Source organism: Juglans regia, chromosome 13 (genome assembly GCF_001411555.2).
Source record: "Juglans regia cultivar Chandler chromosome 13, Walnut 2.0, whole genome shotgun sequence".
In the NCBI taxonomy this organism is placed as follows: domain Eukaryota; kingdom Viridiplantae; phylum Streptophyta; class Magnoliopsida; order Fagales; family Juglandaceae; genus Juglans; species Juglans regia.
This window is the reverse complement of record NC_049913.1, coordinates 18,654,126-18,672,226: the sequence shown is the minus strand read 5'-3', so window position 1 is coordinate 18,672,226 and position 18,101 is coordinate 18,654,126. Positions and strand designations below refer to the sequence as shown.

At 41.5% G+C, this 18,101-nt stretch overlaps 2 protein-coding genes across 2 annotated transcripts; both read left to right on the top strand.

Annotated features, from left to right (window-relative positions):
* The first annotated feature begins 1,685 nt into the window (after positions 1-1,685).
* On the top strand, positions 1,686-2,783 carry LOC118344218. Its single transcript, XM_035684343.1, has one exon. The coding sequence runs from the start codon at positions 1,686-1,688 to the stop codon at positions 2,781-2,783; it is 1,098 nt and encodes a 365-aa protein (XP_035540236.1).
* Positions 2,784-2,916: 133 nt separating this feature from the next.
* LOC118344217 lies at positions 2,917-6,213 on the top strand. Its single transcript, XM_035684342.1, has 3 exons — positions 2,917-3,489; positions 3,724-4,615; positions 5,402-6,213. The coding sequence occupies exons 1-3, from the start codon at positions 2,917-2,919 to the stop codon at positions 6,211-6,213; spliced, it is 2,277 nt and encodes a 758-aa protein (XP_035540235.1).
* Positions 6,214-18,101: the final 11,888 nt, after the last annotated feature.

The window sequence follows — 18,101 nt, the reverse complement described above, 5'->3', positions numbered from 1 at the left end:
CATGCTGCCGTTATTTCCTTCCTCCTCCGTGCGACACGGGTGCCATGCGAACCGCCGCATTTGGCCTATAAATAGGCCACGGCTTCTCATGGTTTGGGGATCCCGAATTGAGTATTTTGTTTGTGGAATTTTGGAGTGAAATCGAGTAACCTTGTAGGCTTTCCGAGTGCGAGTTGATTTTAAAATTGTGAAATTTTTTGTGTAATCCGAAGCTTGAGGTTGTTTTGGCCGTGTTTGGTGTTTGTTCTCATTGAGGAAATTTTGTTGGTTGTTTCCGTGAGTGTGTGGGCTGTCGGGCAGTGTTGCCGTGTACCATTGTTGCGCTGCCGCTTGTACAATTGTCCATTTCGTCACGTATGTAATTTTCTCTAGTAATATTGTGTAATTTCTCAAGTTTATAAATAAACTGTATTTATTGGCTTTATCAACTGTTGTTTAATTGTAAAATTTGTTGGTTTGTTGGAAATATTGTATTTGTTGAAATGTTGGGCTTTAAACGATGTTATGGAAAAATGGGCTTTGGGCCGTTGGAGTTATTGAGAAATTGTAATTAATTAAATACATATTTTAATGAACTGTTGAAAAGCATATTTATCGTTTTATTAAATTGTGCGGTGATGTCACGAAGTCTGTTGGATATTGATACTGCTGCGTGTGTTTCACGACCCCAAGCCGAGATGGGGCATTATCTCGGTGGAGCTTCTCTGGTCACTCGGGAGCGTAACAGACTGATGTGACGTCCCCTGAGTTGTCGCAGGGCGACAACGGGAACGGACGAGACGGTAACGCTCCCGTACCGATTCCATGACCTTTGGCTGGCGAGGTTAGAGGATGATCAGCTACGTACGCGCTAAGCGCGGAACTGAGCATCACTCGTTACGAAGTCTCATGCACGGACGTTACCCGTGATGTGACGAAGAGAGCCAGGTCATGCGGATGGTCCCTAGGGGAGACCGTGGCGCATGCTTAATGACTAATAATTTTGATTGGACCAAAATGTGATTTTTGGTGTAAGTGATTAAAAAGTGTATTTTGGGAATAAATATATATATTTGGTATTATTGTGAAATATGTGCCTTTGGGAACGCGTGTTACTTTTATATCTCTTGAATGTTATTTCGGTTAATTATGTACTGAGATGTCATAATCTCATGGTGGTGTTTTACCCTACGGTTCCGTTTTATGGTTCCGTAGAATCTGACGCAGAGCCTGAGTATGAACCCGAGGAATCAGCTCCGCCAGAGGGTTGACTTGCTGTGTTACTGTTCAGTGTTATGGGATTTGTTTCCCCTATGTTATTTTCTGTATTTATTTTATCTGTCGGATGACTGTTTAATCCTTGTAAAGTTATGTTATATGTTTTAAAACAAATTCTGGTACTGAATAAAGAAAGACTTTTTATTTCTCCGCTGCGTATATTATTGTTGTACACTTATTGCATGTTATACACACTCTGAGCACTGGTCGATGGGGTGCGTGATCCGTGTGATCATCATCCCGGTGTCACGAACTCCACTAAAATAACACATGGGGGTCGAGGGCGCCACAGGTGGTATCAGAGCGGTCTGGCTCTGGGTAACATCATGTAAATACCTAGGTGCAGTACCAGAAAATTTTATTGTATATTTTTAATTGTTATTTATTTTAAATATCGAGTTTTAAAAATATACGTTTTTATTAGAACGATGGACCGATCTGGAATACCACATCCGGAACCTGAGAATGACTTGACTCATGCTGATGTGAATTTTGCTATGGCTAGAGCCTTGACCCGTATGACAGAATTTCTCCAACAAAATTATCAGCCGCAAAGAGAGCAACAAAATGGTTGTCCATATGAACGCTTTTTAGCTCATAGGACTCCTGCGTTTTCTGGACAAGAGGATCCACTTCGTGCTGGGAGGTGGATTAGTGATCTCGAAAAGACATTCGAGATATGTGGGTGCATTGAAACTCAGAAAGTTTTATATGCAAGTTACCTGCTGCAAGGTGATGCAACTGCCTGGTGGGAAACCAAGCGAGAACTTCTGGAAATGGAGTTAGGATCTATTGCAGCGGTATCTTGGGTACGTTTTAAAAGGGAATTTAATGACCGGTTTTTCCCGAACACTATGAGGAAGCAGAAGGCCCGGGAGTTTAATAATTTAGTGCAAGGGGAGATGACGGTTGAGCAGTATGCTCGGAGGTTTATAGAACTCGGGAAATTTGCTACGCATTTAATTGCCACTGAGGAAATGCGGATTGAGCGATTTCAGGAAGGTCTACGTCGGGAAATTCGTAGACAGGTTGCTTGTCTGCAAATTCCGACCTTCCAACAACTGGTGGAAGTTGCTACAATTGCTGAGCGGGAATTTATTGAGCCTATTACCGCTTCATTTGGACAAAAGAAAAGAAATTTCGGGGAAGGTAGTAGTACTGGGTCTGCACCTAAGTTTACTACCAGGACGGGAGCCCGACCGCAGATGACCACTGGAGTACGAATGGGGGGACGAGCTCCTGTATGTGGCAAATGTAATAGGTCGCATGTAGGTGAGTGTCATTTGTCTGGGATTCAATGTTTCAGATGCGGGCAAACGGGGCATCTTGCTCGCAATTGCCCTACCATGTTTCAAGCAAACCGAGGTGGTTACCAAGGTGGAAGGACTACCCCAAGACCACCTGTTCAGGCTAGGGTTTATGCAGTGACCCCCGGTGAGATAGACGAAGAAGCACCAGAGACTCAAAATGCTGGAGTCATTACAGGTTCAGATTCCTATCCAATCAATTTGATATTGATGTATTGAGTGTTTTGATTGATAGATTTCATCAGTAAATTTTTAATTTATTTTAGGTAGAGTTCGACTATTTGAATTTTATGCATGCACTCTATTTGACTCCGGAGCATCTCAATCGTTTATATCTACTACTTTTGCACGGATGTGCAATTTAGTCTTTGAACCTTTATCGCAGTCTTTATTGGTGAAGTTGCCAAATGGAGAGACTGTTTGGTGTTCTAAGGTTACCCTAGGTTGTCCTTTGATGATTAGTGGAATGATTCTTAAAGCAGATCTGATAATGTTTAAGCTACTTGAATTTGATATTATTTTAGGTATGGATTGGTTATATCAGTATTTTGCCAGTATTAATTGCCGTAGTCGGATAGTTAGTTTTCAACTACCCGGAGGGGAGTATTTAGAGTTTGCTGGGAGTAAAGTTAAGTCAAAACCTACAGTTATATCTGCCATTCAAGCAAGTAGAGACTTGGCAAGTGGAGCTGATGCTTTCTTAGTTCAAGTAATGTCTGTACTTTCGGAAAAGAAATTTCTAGCAAAAATTCCGATTGTGGAGGAGTTTTCCGATGTATTTGTGGATGATTTACCTGGCTTACCACCTGTTCGTGATTTGGAGTTCGCCATCGATCTAGAATCCGGTGCGGCACCAGTTCATAAGGCCCCGTACCGAATGGCGCCAGCAGAATTGAAAGAGCTGAAAAGTCAACTACAAGAACTAGTAGATAAAGGGTTTATCCAGCCTAGTTTTTCACCTTGGGGCGCACCAGTTTTATTTGTTAAAAAGAAAGATGGTACTCTCAGAATGTGCATAGATTACCGAGAACTCAATAAAGTAACCATCAAGAATAAATACCCCTTACCTCGGATTGATGACTTATTCGATCAACTTCAGGGTGCAACAACTTTTTCTAAGATTGACCTAAAGTCAGGATACTATCAATTAAGGATTAAGGATCAGGATATACCTAAGACTGCCTTTAGGTCTAGGTATGGGCATTATGAGTTTAAAGTGATGCCTTTTGGTTTAGCCAATGCCCCTGCAGCCTTTATGGATATGATGAATAGGGTATTTCGACTTTATCTAGATTCCTTTGTGATTGTTTTTATTGATGATATATTAGTTTATTCTCGAGATCCGGAGCAGCACGCTAGTCATCTTCGTTTGGTTTTGAGTAAGTTGAGAGAACATCAGCTTTATGCAAATCTGAATAAATGTGAATTTTGGTTGGAGGAGATTAAGTTTCTTGGTCATGTTATGTCCCGGGATGGCGTAGCAGTTGATCCAAGTAAGATCGAAGCTGTCTTAGCATGGCCGCGTCCTTCAACGGTACATGAAATTCGAAGCTTCTTGGGACTTGCTGGTTACTATCGAAGGTTTGTGGAGGGCTTTGCTCGATTGTCTGGACCTCTCACTTCACTTACAAGGAAAAATGTGGAGTTTGTCTGGTCTGACAAGTGCGAGAAAAGTTTTCAAGAATTGAAGAAGAGGTTAACTACAGCACCTGTGTTGGCACTTCCAGAACCTCATAAACCGTTTGTAGTTTTTAGTGATGCTTCCAAATTTGGTTTGGGATGTGTTCTTATGCAGGAAGGAAAAGTCGTGGCATATGCATCTCGTCAATTGAAAGATCATGAAAGGAATTATCCCACTCATGATTTGGAGTTAGCAGCTGTGGTTTTCGCTCTCAAGATTTGGCGATACTATTTATATGGTGAGACCTGTGAAATTTTCACTGATCATAAAAGTCTTAAACATCTCTTCTCGCAGAAAAATCTTAATATGAGACAGAGGAGATGGTTAGAGTTAATCAGTGATTATCAATGTGAGATTAAATATCATCCTGGAAAAGCAAATCTGGTTGCAGATGCACTTAGTCGGAAGTCTTATTCGATTAATGAGGCTCAGTCACCAGGGTTGGACTCTCTTCTTTTTAGTATGAGGAGACTTCTTGCTAAGAGTTCTCAGCAGGAAGAAGTGTTGACTTCAATTCATGATATCCGAGTTCTTGATTTTAAGGAGTTAAAAACTTTGCAGGAAAATGACTCTAAGTTGTGTGACATTAGAGAAAGAGTCAAGAAGTCGCAAGGACCCGCGCATTTCAGTCTAAGTAGAGAAGATATTCTTTTATTTCGAAATCGTAGGGTGATTCCTACAGATTCAGAATTTAAAGAAAGAATCTTGACTGAAGCCCATGCAGCTCCTTATTCTGTTCATCCTGGAAGTACGAAGATGTATCGAGATTTGAAGAAAAGTTTCTGGTGGGAAGGTATGAAGAGAGACATTGCTTTATTTATTGAAAAATGTACTACTTGTCGACAGGTTAAAGCTGAGCATCAAAGGCCTGCTGGCTATCTTCAACCACTCCCGATTCCCGAGTGGAAATGGGACGACATCGCAATGGACTTTGTTGTAGGACTACCAAGAACGCCTAGTGGGAAAAATTCAATTTGGGTAATTATTGATCGTCTGACCAAGTGTGCCCATTTCTTACCTATATCTAACACTGATACTTTGGGAAGTTTGACTCGGTTATATGTCAAGGAAATTGTACGTCTTCATGGAATTCCCAAGAGTATAGTGTCAGATAGGGACCCACGTTTCACATCTCACTTCTGGAAAAGTTTGCAAACAGCTTTGGGCACCAAGTTAAAATTCAGCAGTGCTTATCATCCTCAAACTGACGGCCAATCAGAACGCACTATTCAGACCCTTGAGGATATGTTGCGAGCCTGTGTTTTGGATTTTAAAGGAAGTTGGGAAAATCATCTATCGCTTATAGAGTTTGCTTATAATAACAGTTTTCAAGCAACTATTCAAATGGCCCCTTATGAAGCTCTTTATGGGAGAAAATGTAGGTCTCCCTTGTTTTGGGATGAAGTCGGCGAAGGTAATCTACTTGGACCAGAAATTATTCAGGAAATGAGAAATCAGGTTCAAGTTATAAGAAACAAGATGGCAGCTGCTCAGAGTCGTCAAAAGAGTTATTCGGACACGAGGAGAAGAGATTTATTATTTGAGGGTGGTGATTGGGTTTATCTTAAGGTTTCTCCAATGAAAGGTGTTAAGCGTTTTGGTAAAAAGGGGAAACTTAGCCCGAGATATGTTGGTCCTTTTCAAATTCTGGAGAAGGTTGGACCCGTTGCTTATCGTATTGCCTTGCCTGAATATTTTGGAGAGATTCATGATGTCTTCCACGTGTCGTCATTAAAGAAGAGCTTTGGGCAGCAAGAACCGCGTTTCGTTGACCCCGGAAGCATTCAACTTCGGCCTGATCTCACGTATGAAGTTGTTCCAACTCAGATCTTGGATAGAAAGGAACAACAGTTGAGATCTAAGTCGATACCATTAGTTATGGTATCATGGGGAGATCCTTTGGCTCAGGATTTCTCTTGGGAAAGAGAGGTAGATATGAGAAAATTCTACCCTTACTTGTTTGGGTAGTTTGTGTGTTGCTTTCTTTCTCAAGCTTTTGATAAACTTTGTTTTGTATCTTGGTTTTTGAATCAATGAAGAACTTGGCAATTTCGAGGACGAAATTTCTTTTAAGGAGGGGAGGTTGTGAGATCTCCATTTTTATTAGTTATAGTGTTATTTTATTTGTGTTATTATGTTGTTTATACTCTTGGTATTTTATTATTTGGGTGTGTTATTATTTATTTTGATATGTTGGGTTTTTATTATTATTATTTTTATATGTGTTATTTTTATTATTGAGGTTATTTTTGTAGTGAGTTTTTATTTATTTTTGGGCTTGTGTTTATTTTTGGGCTTATTATTTGTGTTTTAATTCGTTGGGCCGTGTGTGTGTGTGTTGTTAGTTGAAGCCCAGCCGAACAAACCGGCCCAGCCCGTGGCCCGGCCCAGCCCGCGTGAACCCAGCCCTCACTAAACCAAACGGCGCCGTTTGGGTCAAGATGAAGCCCTAGCTTCATCTCTTCTCTTCTGCGCCGCCCCCTTCATTTCTTCTTCTCCTTCTTCATTTCTTCTTCTTCTTCTTCCTGCGCGCAGCACGCAGCTGCTGCCGAACGGGACCCAGCCGTGAGCCACCTCCACCTTCATCTCCCTCTCTCGTGTCGATCGGCATGCGCCCCGAAAGCTAGCTGTCAACCCGTGGCAGCACGCGATTGTTTCTCCATCCGCAAGCTCCTCGGTGGCGATGGGCATGGCTTCCGTGAGTGCTGCCGTGCCACGCGTCCGCGAGAAGACTCCCTTTTCTCCACGGCATGCTGCCGTTATTTCCTTCCTCCTCCGTGCGACACGGGTGCCATGCGAACCGCCGCATTTGGCCTATAAATAGGCCACGGCTTCTCATGGTTTGGGGATCCCGAATTGAGTATTTTGTTTGTGGAATTTTGGAGTGAAATCGAGTAACCTTGTAGGCTTTCCGAGTGCGAGTTGATTTTAAAATTGTGAAATTTTTTGTGTAATCCGAAGCTTGAGGTTGTTTTGGCCGTGTTTGGTGTTTGTTCTCATTGAGGAAATTTTGTTGGTTGTTTCCGTGAGTGTGTGGGCTGTCGGGCAGTGTTGCCGTGTACCATTGTTGCGCTGCCGCTTGTACAATTGTCCATTTCGTCACGTATGTAATTTTCTCTAGTAATATTGTGTAATTTCTCAAGTTTATAAATAAACTGTATTTATTGGCTTTATCAACTGTTGTTTAATTGTAAAATTTGTTGGTTTGTTGGAAATATTGTATTTGTTGAAATGTTGGGCTTTAAACGATGTTATGGAAAAATGGGCTTTGGGCCGTTGGAGTTATTGAGAAATTGTAATTAATTAAATACATATTTTAATGAACTGTTGAAAAGCATATTTATCGTTTTATTAAATTGTGCGGTGATGTCACGAAGTCTGTTGGATATTGATACTGCTGCGTGTGTTTCACGACCCCAAGCCGAGATGGGGCATTATCTCGGTGGAGCTTCTCTGGTCACTCGGGAGCGTAACAGACTGATGTGACGTCCCCTGAGTTGTCGCAGGGCGACAACGGGAACGGACGAGACGGTAACGCTCCCGTACCGATTCCATGACCTTTGGCTGGCGAGGTTAGAGGATGATCAGCTACGTACGCGCTAAGCGCGGAACTGAGCATCACTCGTTACGAAGTCTCATGCACGGACGTTACCCGTGATGTGACGAAGAGAGCCAGGTCATGCGGATGGTCCCTAGGGGAGACCGTGGCGCATGCTTAATGACTAATAATTTTGATTGGACCAAAATGTGATTTTTGGTGTAAGTGATTAAAAAGTGTATTTTGGGAATAAATATATATATTTGGTATTATTGTGAAATATGTGCCTTTGGGAACGCGTGTTACTTTTATATCTCTTGAATGTTATTTCGGTTAATTATGTACTGAGATGTCATAATCTCATGGTGGTGTTTTACCCTACGGTTCCGTTTTATGGTTCCGTAGAATCTGACGCAGAGCCTGAGTATGAACCCGAGGAATCAGCTCCGCCAGAGGGTTGACTTGCTGTGTTACTGTTCAGTGTTATGGGATTTGTTTCCCCTATGTTATTTTCTGTATTTATTTTATCTGTCGGATGACTGTTTAATCCTTGTAAAGTTATGTTATATGTTTTAAAACAAATTCTGGTACTGAATAAAGAAAGACTTTTTATTTCTCCGCTGCGTATATTATTGTTGTACACTTATTGCATGTTATACACACTCTGAGCACTGGTCGATGGGGTGCGTGATCCGTGTGATCATCATCCCGGTGTCACGAACTCCACTAAAATAACACATGGGGGTCGAGGGCGCCACACACCGTGACCTTGTCACGTCACCCGACATCCTACCACACCATTCTTACACTAACTCCTCACCCATCACAAGCATGACTTCTGGTTTAACCATGTCACTTCGTGACATTTCCTAGTCATGCTTCCGTTGCGCACTCTTACACTTGTTTTGTCACTTCACACATACTCCCAGCCATAAGTCAACTACACGGTGACACCTGTCACCTCAGACTACAGGTGACATCACAACTACTTCGGGATACTATTCCACAGTTTCCGACACTACTCACCACGCTATACACTCAACAACTGTACAACCACCCTCATCTCTGCAATACGCCACACAGTGTATCGCTTCACCCTCTCTTCACACATGCTACGTCACATCATCGCTACGGCATACAAGCCGTATGATGCATCACTCCACCACATGGAGTGTACTCCCTTCACACACACTACGTCACATCATCGCTACAGCATACATGCCATATGGTGCATCACTCCACCATATGGAGTACACTCCACGTGTACTCCCTTCACACACACTATGTCACATCATCACTACGGCATACACACCGTATGGTGCATCACTCCACCACATGGAGTACACTCCACGTGTACTCCCTTCACACACTACGCCACATCACTACTACAACACAATTCACACCCACACTTCATAGCACTTCAAAGCACACTACACAGATACGCCCAACTCTTCACTACACAGCGAACTCCACATTACTAACAGTACAGTCCAAAACCTAACCAACTAACTAATATAAATAACGAGGGATAGAGGGTTATACCATCATTGGGGTTGACCCGTGCGTTACTCGTTGTCCGGCACAATTGATGGCGTCAGAAGGGTCGTACGTGGCAGCTAACCCACGTATAGTGGCTATTTTGGCCACTAGAAGTGGCTAGAGGTGCGAGTCTAGAAGGGGCTGAACATGGAGGGGCTTGGGAGGACCTTGGCGAGGTGGTGGTGGCGTCTATAAGGTGGTGTGGCAGCAGATCTAAGCCGTGAGGTGGAGAGGAGTCGTGGGAGAGAGAGGGGGCTTGAGAGAGGTGGAGGGCTTGGCTGGCTTGGAGGAGCTCGAGGAGGAGTCACGGTGGTCAAGGGAGGTGCTTGGTGGGGTTAAGACTGATGCACGGTGGTGCTAGGTCCGTCGGTGGTAGTAGAACCGTGTGAAGCCCATTTATGGGTTGTGTGCGTGTATGCGACGGAGAGGGAGAGGGAGGTTCGTGGTGGCTGGGTCTGTGAGAGGTGGTGAAGGTATGGTGACTTGGGTAGCCGCGTATGGCGGCGCTAGAAGCTGTGCATGGTGAACCCGTGCTTGAGGAGATACGGGCGTGCATGGGAGAGGGTGGCTGCGAGATGGAGGTTGGGTTCGGTGGTGGGAGCTTGCCAGCGTGAGAGGAGGTCGTTGGTGGTGGCGGTGTGGCTAGGCGGCGCACAGCGGCACTAGGCTAGGCTGGGCTGGGCTGAGGGATAGTGGCGTGCAGCGCAAGCTGAAGGGAGAGGAGGAGAGAGAGAGGGAAGGGGAAAAGTGAGGGAGAAAGAGAGGGGGCTTGGATATTTAATGCAGGCCCTTCATCTTGGGATCTTCAAAACGATCTAACGGTAGGTTTTAAATACTGATTTGAAAATACGTAAACACTAACTTAATTAAAAGCATTGAGAGGAATTAAGATAGAATATTATTTAAAATAAACTTTAATTTATAAAATAATATTCCTTCATCATTAATAAAATGATGAAATCTCATTTAATATCTTTAATGGAATATAACCATCTAATTAATTAGAATTTTTAACATAATTTAAATCCCACAATATTTTAAATAGCTGAAATCATTTTAATAAATGATATTAAAATGATTTCCTACAATTATAATATTTTTGGAGCTCTTCAAAAATATTATAATTGTTTTATTTAAAATTAGGCTTAGTTCAATAACACTGAAAATACCAAATATAAATATTTTCAGGGAATTTAAAATATTCGAGGGCTTTAAAATATTGGCTTACTTTAGAAATCACATAATATCTTTAGAAACACGCCATCGAGATTCGACATGCATAATGAGGCTCGCAGTCAAACTTGCTTACGTCAGAAAGAAGAAGCGGGCTGTTACAACTTGGCAGCCACTTATGCCTCTCTTTGTCACCTGGAAAAGCCTTCAAATGATGGTCATAATGCCCATAATTCAGACCAAGGAGATAGGACAAAAGGTGATCAAAATCTAGACAAAACTTGGAACCCAAACCGTTGGCCTCCATTGTGTATTTCTCTTTTGATTTTTTTGTTTTATTTTATGCACCAATGTAGCCCAATGCGCCTATGAAATTCTTCTACCTCCTTCCAAGGTTTAATCCTGAAGATTTAGGTCACTATTCAGCTAACCAAGCCATGACAAATATGAAAATTCACTCAAGCTCTCCACCATCCACACACACCAATCACAACACTTCCTTTCATCCAAGACCAACGCCCCCCCTTGCCTCTCACCCTCAAATGAGTCCTATAAGTAACTCCCCTCATTCATCACTTCTTCACACAACTTTCTCTAGTTTTCATTTGGTGTTCTTGAGAGCTAAGTATTCAAAGTGTTAGAAAGGGTTGAAATAGAGTGGCTTGAGTGAGGTTTTGGAGTGAGTTGAGTTTTGAGAGCTCAAGGGCCACAACTTTTGTAAGTATTCTAACCCTATATCTTGTTGCGTGTTAGATTAACATGTTAGGTTTTGAATAATGGTATGAGAATGAAATTTTGATTGAGTTACATGAGGTTTTACTCAAGGTGTTGCATATCGGTTTATATTTGGAGTTTTGATTGAATAAATTGTTTTGGGATAAAATTTTAGCCATAGATGATTGTGTTTCGTCACTATTCTAAGGGCTCGTTTGGATAATAATATGAGATGAGATGATTTTAGATGAATTAATAAAATATTATTAGAATAATATTTTTTAATATTATTATTATTTTGAGATTTGAAAAAATTAAATTATTTATTATATTTTATAGAAGAATTTAAAAAAAATATAATAATAAAATGAGATATACATAATTTCTCCATTCAAACAAAACAGAAGAATATCTAATAAATTTTAATCAAGCACGAAGTTGCAATAATTGATATTGAAGAGTCAAAAGCAAGACCTTATATTATGACACATTTTTTGTGAGATATCCCACGTCACGTAAATGTTGAATGAGTCAAAACTGTAGAAGAGACGCATTGGCCAATGGGCGGCGGGGGTTTGTTTATTTTGAATTGCATTCGGGAATACTTCATTCAGGGCTGTGGACGAAGAACAAAAAAGAAAAAGCAAGTCGGTCAAAGTCGGATAAGCGAACTTTTATACCAATTGATTCGCCGCGTCTCTATAACGACTTCAGGTGGGCGCTGTGGCTTACCATTATACTGGTTTCGTCTTGACTCTTTCCACCTCCCCACACATTGTTTGGATACTTATTCCTGATTGCCGATTGGTTTAGATTTAGAGATAAAATGAAATAAAATAAAATAAGATGAAATAATTTTAGATAAAAAATTAAAATTAAAAAGATATTATTAGAATATTATTTTTTAATATTATTATTGTTTTAGAATTAAAAAAAAATTGAATTGAGATTTGAAAAAATTGAATTATTTATTATAATTTATATAAAAATTTAGAAAAATGATAATAATGATATTTAGATGAGATGAGATGAGACACTATCCAAATAAGTGTAAAAATTAACAGAAAAACCGGAATGGACAGGCCTAAACCGGTGGAATCGATCCGATTTTGGACCGGTCCGATACGGGACCAGTTCCCTTAATTCCAAAACCGGCCGGTACCGGTACCGGTCCGGTTCTAGTTCTATGCTTTTTAGCACTGCATTGGACTAGTTCACTATATTATATATTTTAAATTAATTATTTTAATATTATATATAATATTTTTTAAATTATATAAATTAAATAATATAAATTATAATTATATATAAGATAATGTTATTATAATTTATAACAGAAAATTTTAATCTTAAATATGAAAATTTATTTGATTATCTGCTTTAAACATAAAAAATATATATTAATAACATTTTATAGCAGTTTTTTATAACAATTTTTTTTTTACATAACAGATTTTTTTTTTTATAGAGCAGATTTTTGTAAATAGTAACAAATTTTTAATAAAACAGATTTTTTTAAAGAAATTTTTTATTTTTATTTTCATAAACATATTTTTTTATGGCAAATTTGCATTTTATTAAAATCGGAAAACCGAATCGAACCGGATGGAACTGGAGGTACCGGTGCATAATCGTTTTTCGAAAATGCAAAACCAATGTATATTGATTCGATTCTAAATTTTATTCAAAACTGGACCGGACTAGTTACACCCCTAATCCAAACTAAAACAAAATTATAATATTAAAAAATTATATTTAACTTTCATCTCATCATATCTCTATGCAACTCACTATCCAAACCTCTTTAAAATATCAATGGTGCTTTCAAGCCCAAGGGATTGTGATGTTAGTTTTCTTATTTTGTCGAAGCATCTCTTCATTGACTCGATCATACAAAAAAATGCATCAGCAGTTGGCACTAGACACTAGACACCAAAGACGCTCAGGCACCATAGACTTTGCTCAGTCTAGCATGGGTAGTGATAGGCTTACTACCCTATTACTATCCATTTACTACTTACATGTATTTGAAAACTTTTTATTTTTTTATCATTTTCTTTTAAATATTTTTTTAACTTTCTTAATCATTAAGAAAAAATTAAAAAAATATATAAGTTTACTAATAGTCACTTCCTTAACCATTAAGTAAAATAAAAAAAATTAAATACAAAAAGAGTAGTAAATGGGTAGTAAGAGAGTAGTAACCTTATAATTTTCCGTCTAGTATTGCGGCTTGGGCTGTACAGATCAACCACTTACCCGACCTGCTCGAAATTTCTGACTGACCCAACACAAATTACCCAAATCGGGTCAAGCTGGTACGGAAGTAGACATTTCCGTTTTGCTTCGGAATAGATAAGGTATTACCTGATAACTGAAAGCAATCTGGACAAGTAGCCTTCAGACCCACTACTTGAATTCTGAAAGCTTCAGAGCTATATATTCTGCCTGAAGATGCCGAGGGAGGAACCAGAGTCTAAGAGGCCGAGGTTGGCGGAGGAAGAATCAAAGGTGGCGGAGGAGTCTTCTCTGGAAGTGGAAGTGCAAGAGTTGGAAGCTGCAAGTAACTGAGTTAAACTTTGGTTGGGCTTTAAGGTCTTCTTCGTCGTCCTCGAGAAGTGTCTCTAACCAACTATGGGAGCAGAGTAGAAGCGAGTGAGTCCACCACGACTTAGTTCACCATCACCACCAGTCCTGCCACTTGTACTGGTAGGCATCGGTCGCATCTGGGTCAAGGACTCAAGGGGGGATTTGTATACTTTTTCTGGGAAGATTACGTCGCAAACTTTCTTTGAGAAAGAGTACTGAAAATCACTGTTCTCTTTCGGGTTCTAATTCTGAGACGATGAGCAAATTCTGCAACGAGATCCAAAGGGTGTTCGATTACTTGGACACGGATGGAGATGGTAAAATATCTCCTACCGAGTTGCAAGGTTGCATGACCATAGTGGGAGGCGCTCTGTCCATGGATGAGGCAGAAGAAACCATGAGTTCGTCTTATTTGAACGAGAATGGGTTGCTAGACTTTGAGGAATTCCAGAAGCTATTAGAGACAAGCGGGGAAGAGGAAAAGAAACAAGGACATGGGGGGGGGGGGGGTTTGTGTTCGGTACGATTGATGTATCTCATTCATTTGAGAAAAAAAGGCTCAAAACTAACCATTCTTCCAGAAAGAAACATGATTCTGGTAATCGGGTAATCAGTTACGGGTAGGAATATGAGAATTGAAAAATGACTCGATTCGGGTCAGGTCGAAATTACTATTTTCGGGTCGGGTGAACTGTCCTAACTGTGATAGGGCATCAAAGTCTTGTTGGGGCTATCCTCAAGAAGGCACCAAAAGACCTATCTCCAGTCATACTCTAGTTAGGCATCGAAAGACATTGCCCAAGACAATCTTCAAAAGGCATAAAAAAACTTAGCTTAGATCATGACCCCCTTGGCACCAAAAGACCTTACTCAAGTTAATCCTCGAAACAGAAGACTCTACTTAGGCCAATCCCTAACAAAGAAAAAAAGATCTAGCTCAGATCAGGCTCCTGCTAGGTATCGAAAACCCTTTCTTAGGCCAATCCTCCGTAAGGCACCAAAAGGCCTATCTTACAAGAGATCTAGCTGGGATCATGCTCCCTCCAGGCATTAAAAAAAAAAAAAAAACCTTTCTCAGGCTAATCCTATGCAACGCACCAAAAGAATTAGCTTGAATCATGCTTCCACTATTTACCAATAGACATTGCTCAGGCTAATCCCCTACAAGGCACCAAAAGACCTAATTCGGATCGTGCTTCTCGCTAGGCACTAAAATACCTTGCTTGGGGTAATCCTAGATGAGGCAGATGAGGTGCAAAGGGTATCATTTGGAACTATTGAGCAAGAAAAAAGGAAGTAAGGCCTCACATAGAGTAAAAATATAGATGAAGGAATCAAAGGCAAATCATCCATCCAATTTAGGAATTGGTTGATATAAAAAAGGTTACAACACGATAAAAAGATGAGTTGTGAGTCTAGAGGATTAAGCTTTGAGTTACACTAGACACTCTACCTTGATAACCAACACTTCATTTATCACAAGGAATGATATCAATTGTTAATTGAGAACACAAAAATTTTCAATGCCGATCAGTTCAATCAATATGGCGTGCAAATTGGGGGTTAACATTGGGGATAAAACTGGCCAACTGTTCCCACTCAAGAGCTTGCCAATTGGTTTCAGCAATAGAAGCTCTGGTATCTAATCGACTCCATTTTAAGTGGGTAGGTGCAAGAACTTATATGAATTTCTCTTTTAGACAGCATATTATTTGTTACTCTATATTCTGGAGCTATCAACGTCCTACTAGCCCCGCAGATGTTGCCTTTCCAAAGCAAAACATGTTTCTCCCCAATTCTCCAAAGCACCTTCTTGCCCAAGATTAAGTCACTAAACCCACGTTAGTGTTCTCGATTGCTTCAGGTTCAATTGTCTTTGTGTGATTGTTTTCTCTTTTCATAAGAGTAAACAATCCAAAGTGGAGAGGAACTGAGCCATCATGTGAGAGCAATAGGACCCACTTAATAGAGACCTTAGACCTAGTCGAGGGGACGGGAAGGCCCATTAATAGAGGAGCTTGGCATAGGCAAGTTACACACACATGGAACCCTATAAAAACAGGTATTTGGACCACTTATCCCATGGAGGCCCTACCCTAGGAGAAACACAAGAAGAACAACCCAATGAATATACGTGCACTTGACCCACAGGAAGCCATGCCGCATTAAATGGCCAAGATACGCATTATCGGGGTTAGACATGGGATGGTTTGGTGAGTAGACTTGCCTATAGTAGGGAGTCAGTAGGAAGCCACACCACATTAAATAGCCAAGATACATCTGATCGAGGGTAGATGCGAGATGGTCCGGTGAGTATACGTGCCCCTGATAGGGAGTCAGTAGGGAGCTACACTACATTAAATGCCTAGATACGCACAATCTAGGTGGCCTTCAGTTCCTCCCTGACGGACTCCAGCTGAGCCTACATTGTAACTGATTTGCAACAAAAAATCTAGAGTGATAATCAGAGCTCCGAGCGATCGACCTCCACAAAGAGCCCTGTCGAGATACCTGATCTCGGAGTAGATCCCAACCAACTTATTCTTCTCAGCTTTTGAGCTCTCTACAGCCATCCCTGCAGCCTCCTTGTAGGAATGACAGGACTGGACTTGCTCTTCCAATAGGGCACTACAATCCACAATCCAAGTGGCCAAAGGGTGGAAAACTTAAAAGAGATGAGGGAGAAGAAAACTTAGAGTGCATTCCAAAAAGAAAGGGGAAGGGGAAAACACACGCTGGAAATAGGCAACCTACCAATGGGAGGAAACCCTACAAGTCAGCCATGGCTTGCTGCAACTTCGGATTCTTGGAAGCACCCAAGGGTGAGGCCGATTAAGAAGGGCCACCCTAGGGAGAATTCAGCCTCTTGGAAGGGCTAGCTTCATCACCGGCACTGATTAGGGAAAATCGGCACAGGCCCCCCATGGCCTCAGAGAAGGTGGGGTGGTCGATGAAAGCGGGTTAAGTATGGGGCTCAACACTTTTGAGAAATCACCTTTAGAATGAAACTCGAGGTCTGAAGGGACTTCAATAGAAGCAAACTCTGACTAGGGTTAGGAAAAACAGCGATGGGGTGCTCCTAAGCGACTTCATTCCCCTTATCCAAGCCATCTCGACCTAGGAGAGAGCCTTCGCATTGATCAAACAATAGTCACTCCCTAGAAGCAGAAGACGCACCAAAGGAAAGTGCAAAGAACTCAATAGGCAGCAACCCGATGCGCTCTTCTCCATCATGATGAATCCCTCCAAGAGAATAAGAGTTCATTGGAGTTGAAGGGGTTGAGAAGCAATTGGCAAAAGGGGCACTTGACCGAGGAATAGTGGGGTTGGCCTACTAGTGTCCCTATCACTCCAAACTCCGACCTACCATCAGAGCCTTAAAGATCAGGATTCATCATGGCCTTGATGGAGTAGCTCCATTAAGTCGTCAGGAAGGGCACCTACAAGAGACCCCGACCACAAGCCTTCAGCAGCTCCTTGACATCCTCCTCCCCTTGTTGAAGTACTTTCGCCGGCAATGTCACCGACGAGTGAGATGGCTCGAAACTCCCCTGTGGTGCCACAGTAGAGGGGTGAGGTGCTGCGAGGTCCTTACATGGAGGGTAAGCATTAGTGCTCAGGAAGGACCCACCGTGTGTCTTTTCTAGGTCATGGGTGCCAGCTCGGCCAGGAAAATGTCATTTCTACTTCAGTTTAGAAAGCAGAGGCAGTGGCCTCTTCTTGTCAGGAGTGGGGATCCTGCCCCGATCGCTTGGAAATAACACGTTGATAAAACGTGAACAATTCGAGGACATCAAAAAAGGGTCTATGTTCTCCTAGGAGAGGAGAGCATCAATCGAAACCCCGCCCAAGTTCATTTTGACCCAAGCACTAACGACTTCTACACAACCAATCTCCCGTGCGGAAAGCTTCACTCTTAAGAAACTGCAGTCTGGGATATGCCCCATATAGTAAGGAATGGAAACTTGCCACTCATTGCTTCACCCACAGGGAATTCCCAGTTGGCACTATAAACAAAGAAGAACTCCTTGTTCTAGTCCTTGATATGTGAAAAGCGTAACTCCAGATTCACTATCTTTCCACTGGTCCATGCATAGAAGATATACAAGTTGCTGGGATGCAACCGAATGCCGTGGGAGTGAATTATAAGGTTTGGATATTCGTCTTTCACGAGCTCCAAGCTCAAGCGCCACACCACATAGGACAATAGTATTCTCCAAGTGTTCGGAAGGAGTTGAGAAGGAGCCAACCCTAGGAAATCCAAAACCTTGCGAACCGGTCGATAAATGGGGAGTGCAACCCC

Coding starts and splice junctions, on each gene's coding strand:
- LOC118344218 (XM_035684343.1), top strand. CDS start 1,686: ATGGACCGATCTGGAATACCACATCCGGAACCTGAGAATGACTTGACT.
- LOC118344217 (XM_035684342.1), top strand. CDS start 2,917: ATGTGCAATTTAGTCTTTGAACCTTTATCGCAGTCTTTATTGGTGAAG. Junction 3,490..3,723: donor AAAGTCAACTACAAGAACTA/GTAGATAAAGGG, acceptor TTAAGGATTAAG/GATCAGGATATACCTAAGAC. Junction 4,616..5,401: donor TGAGATTAAATATCATCCTG/GAAAAGCAAATC, acceptor AAAGTTTGCAAA/CAGCTTTGGGCACCAAGTTA.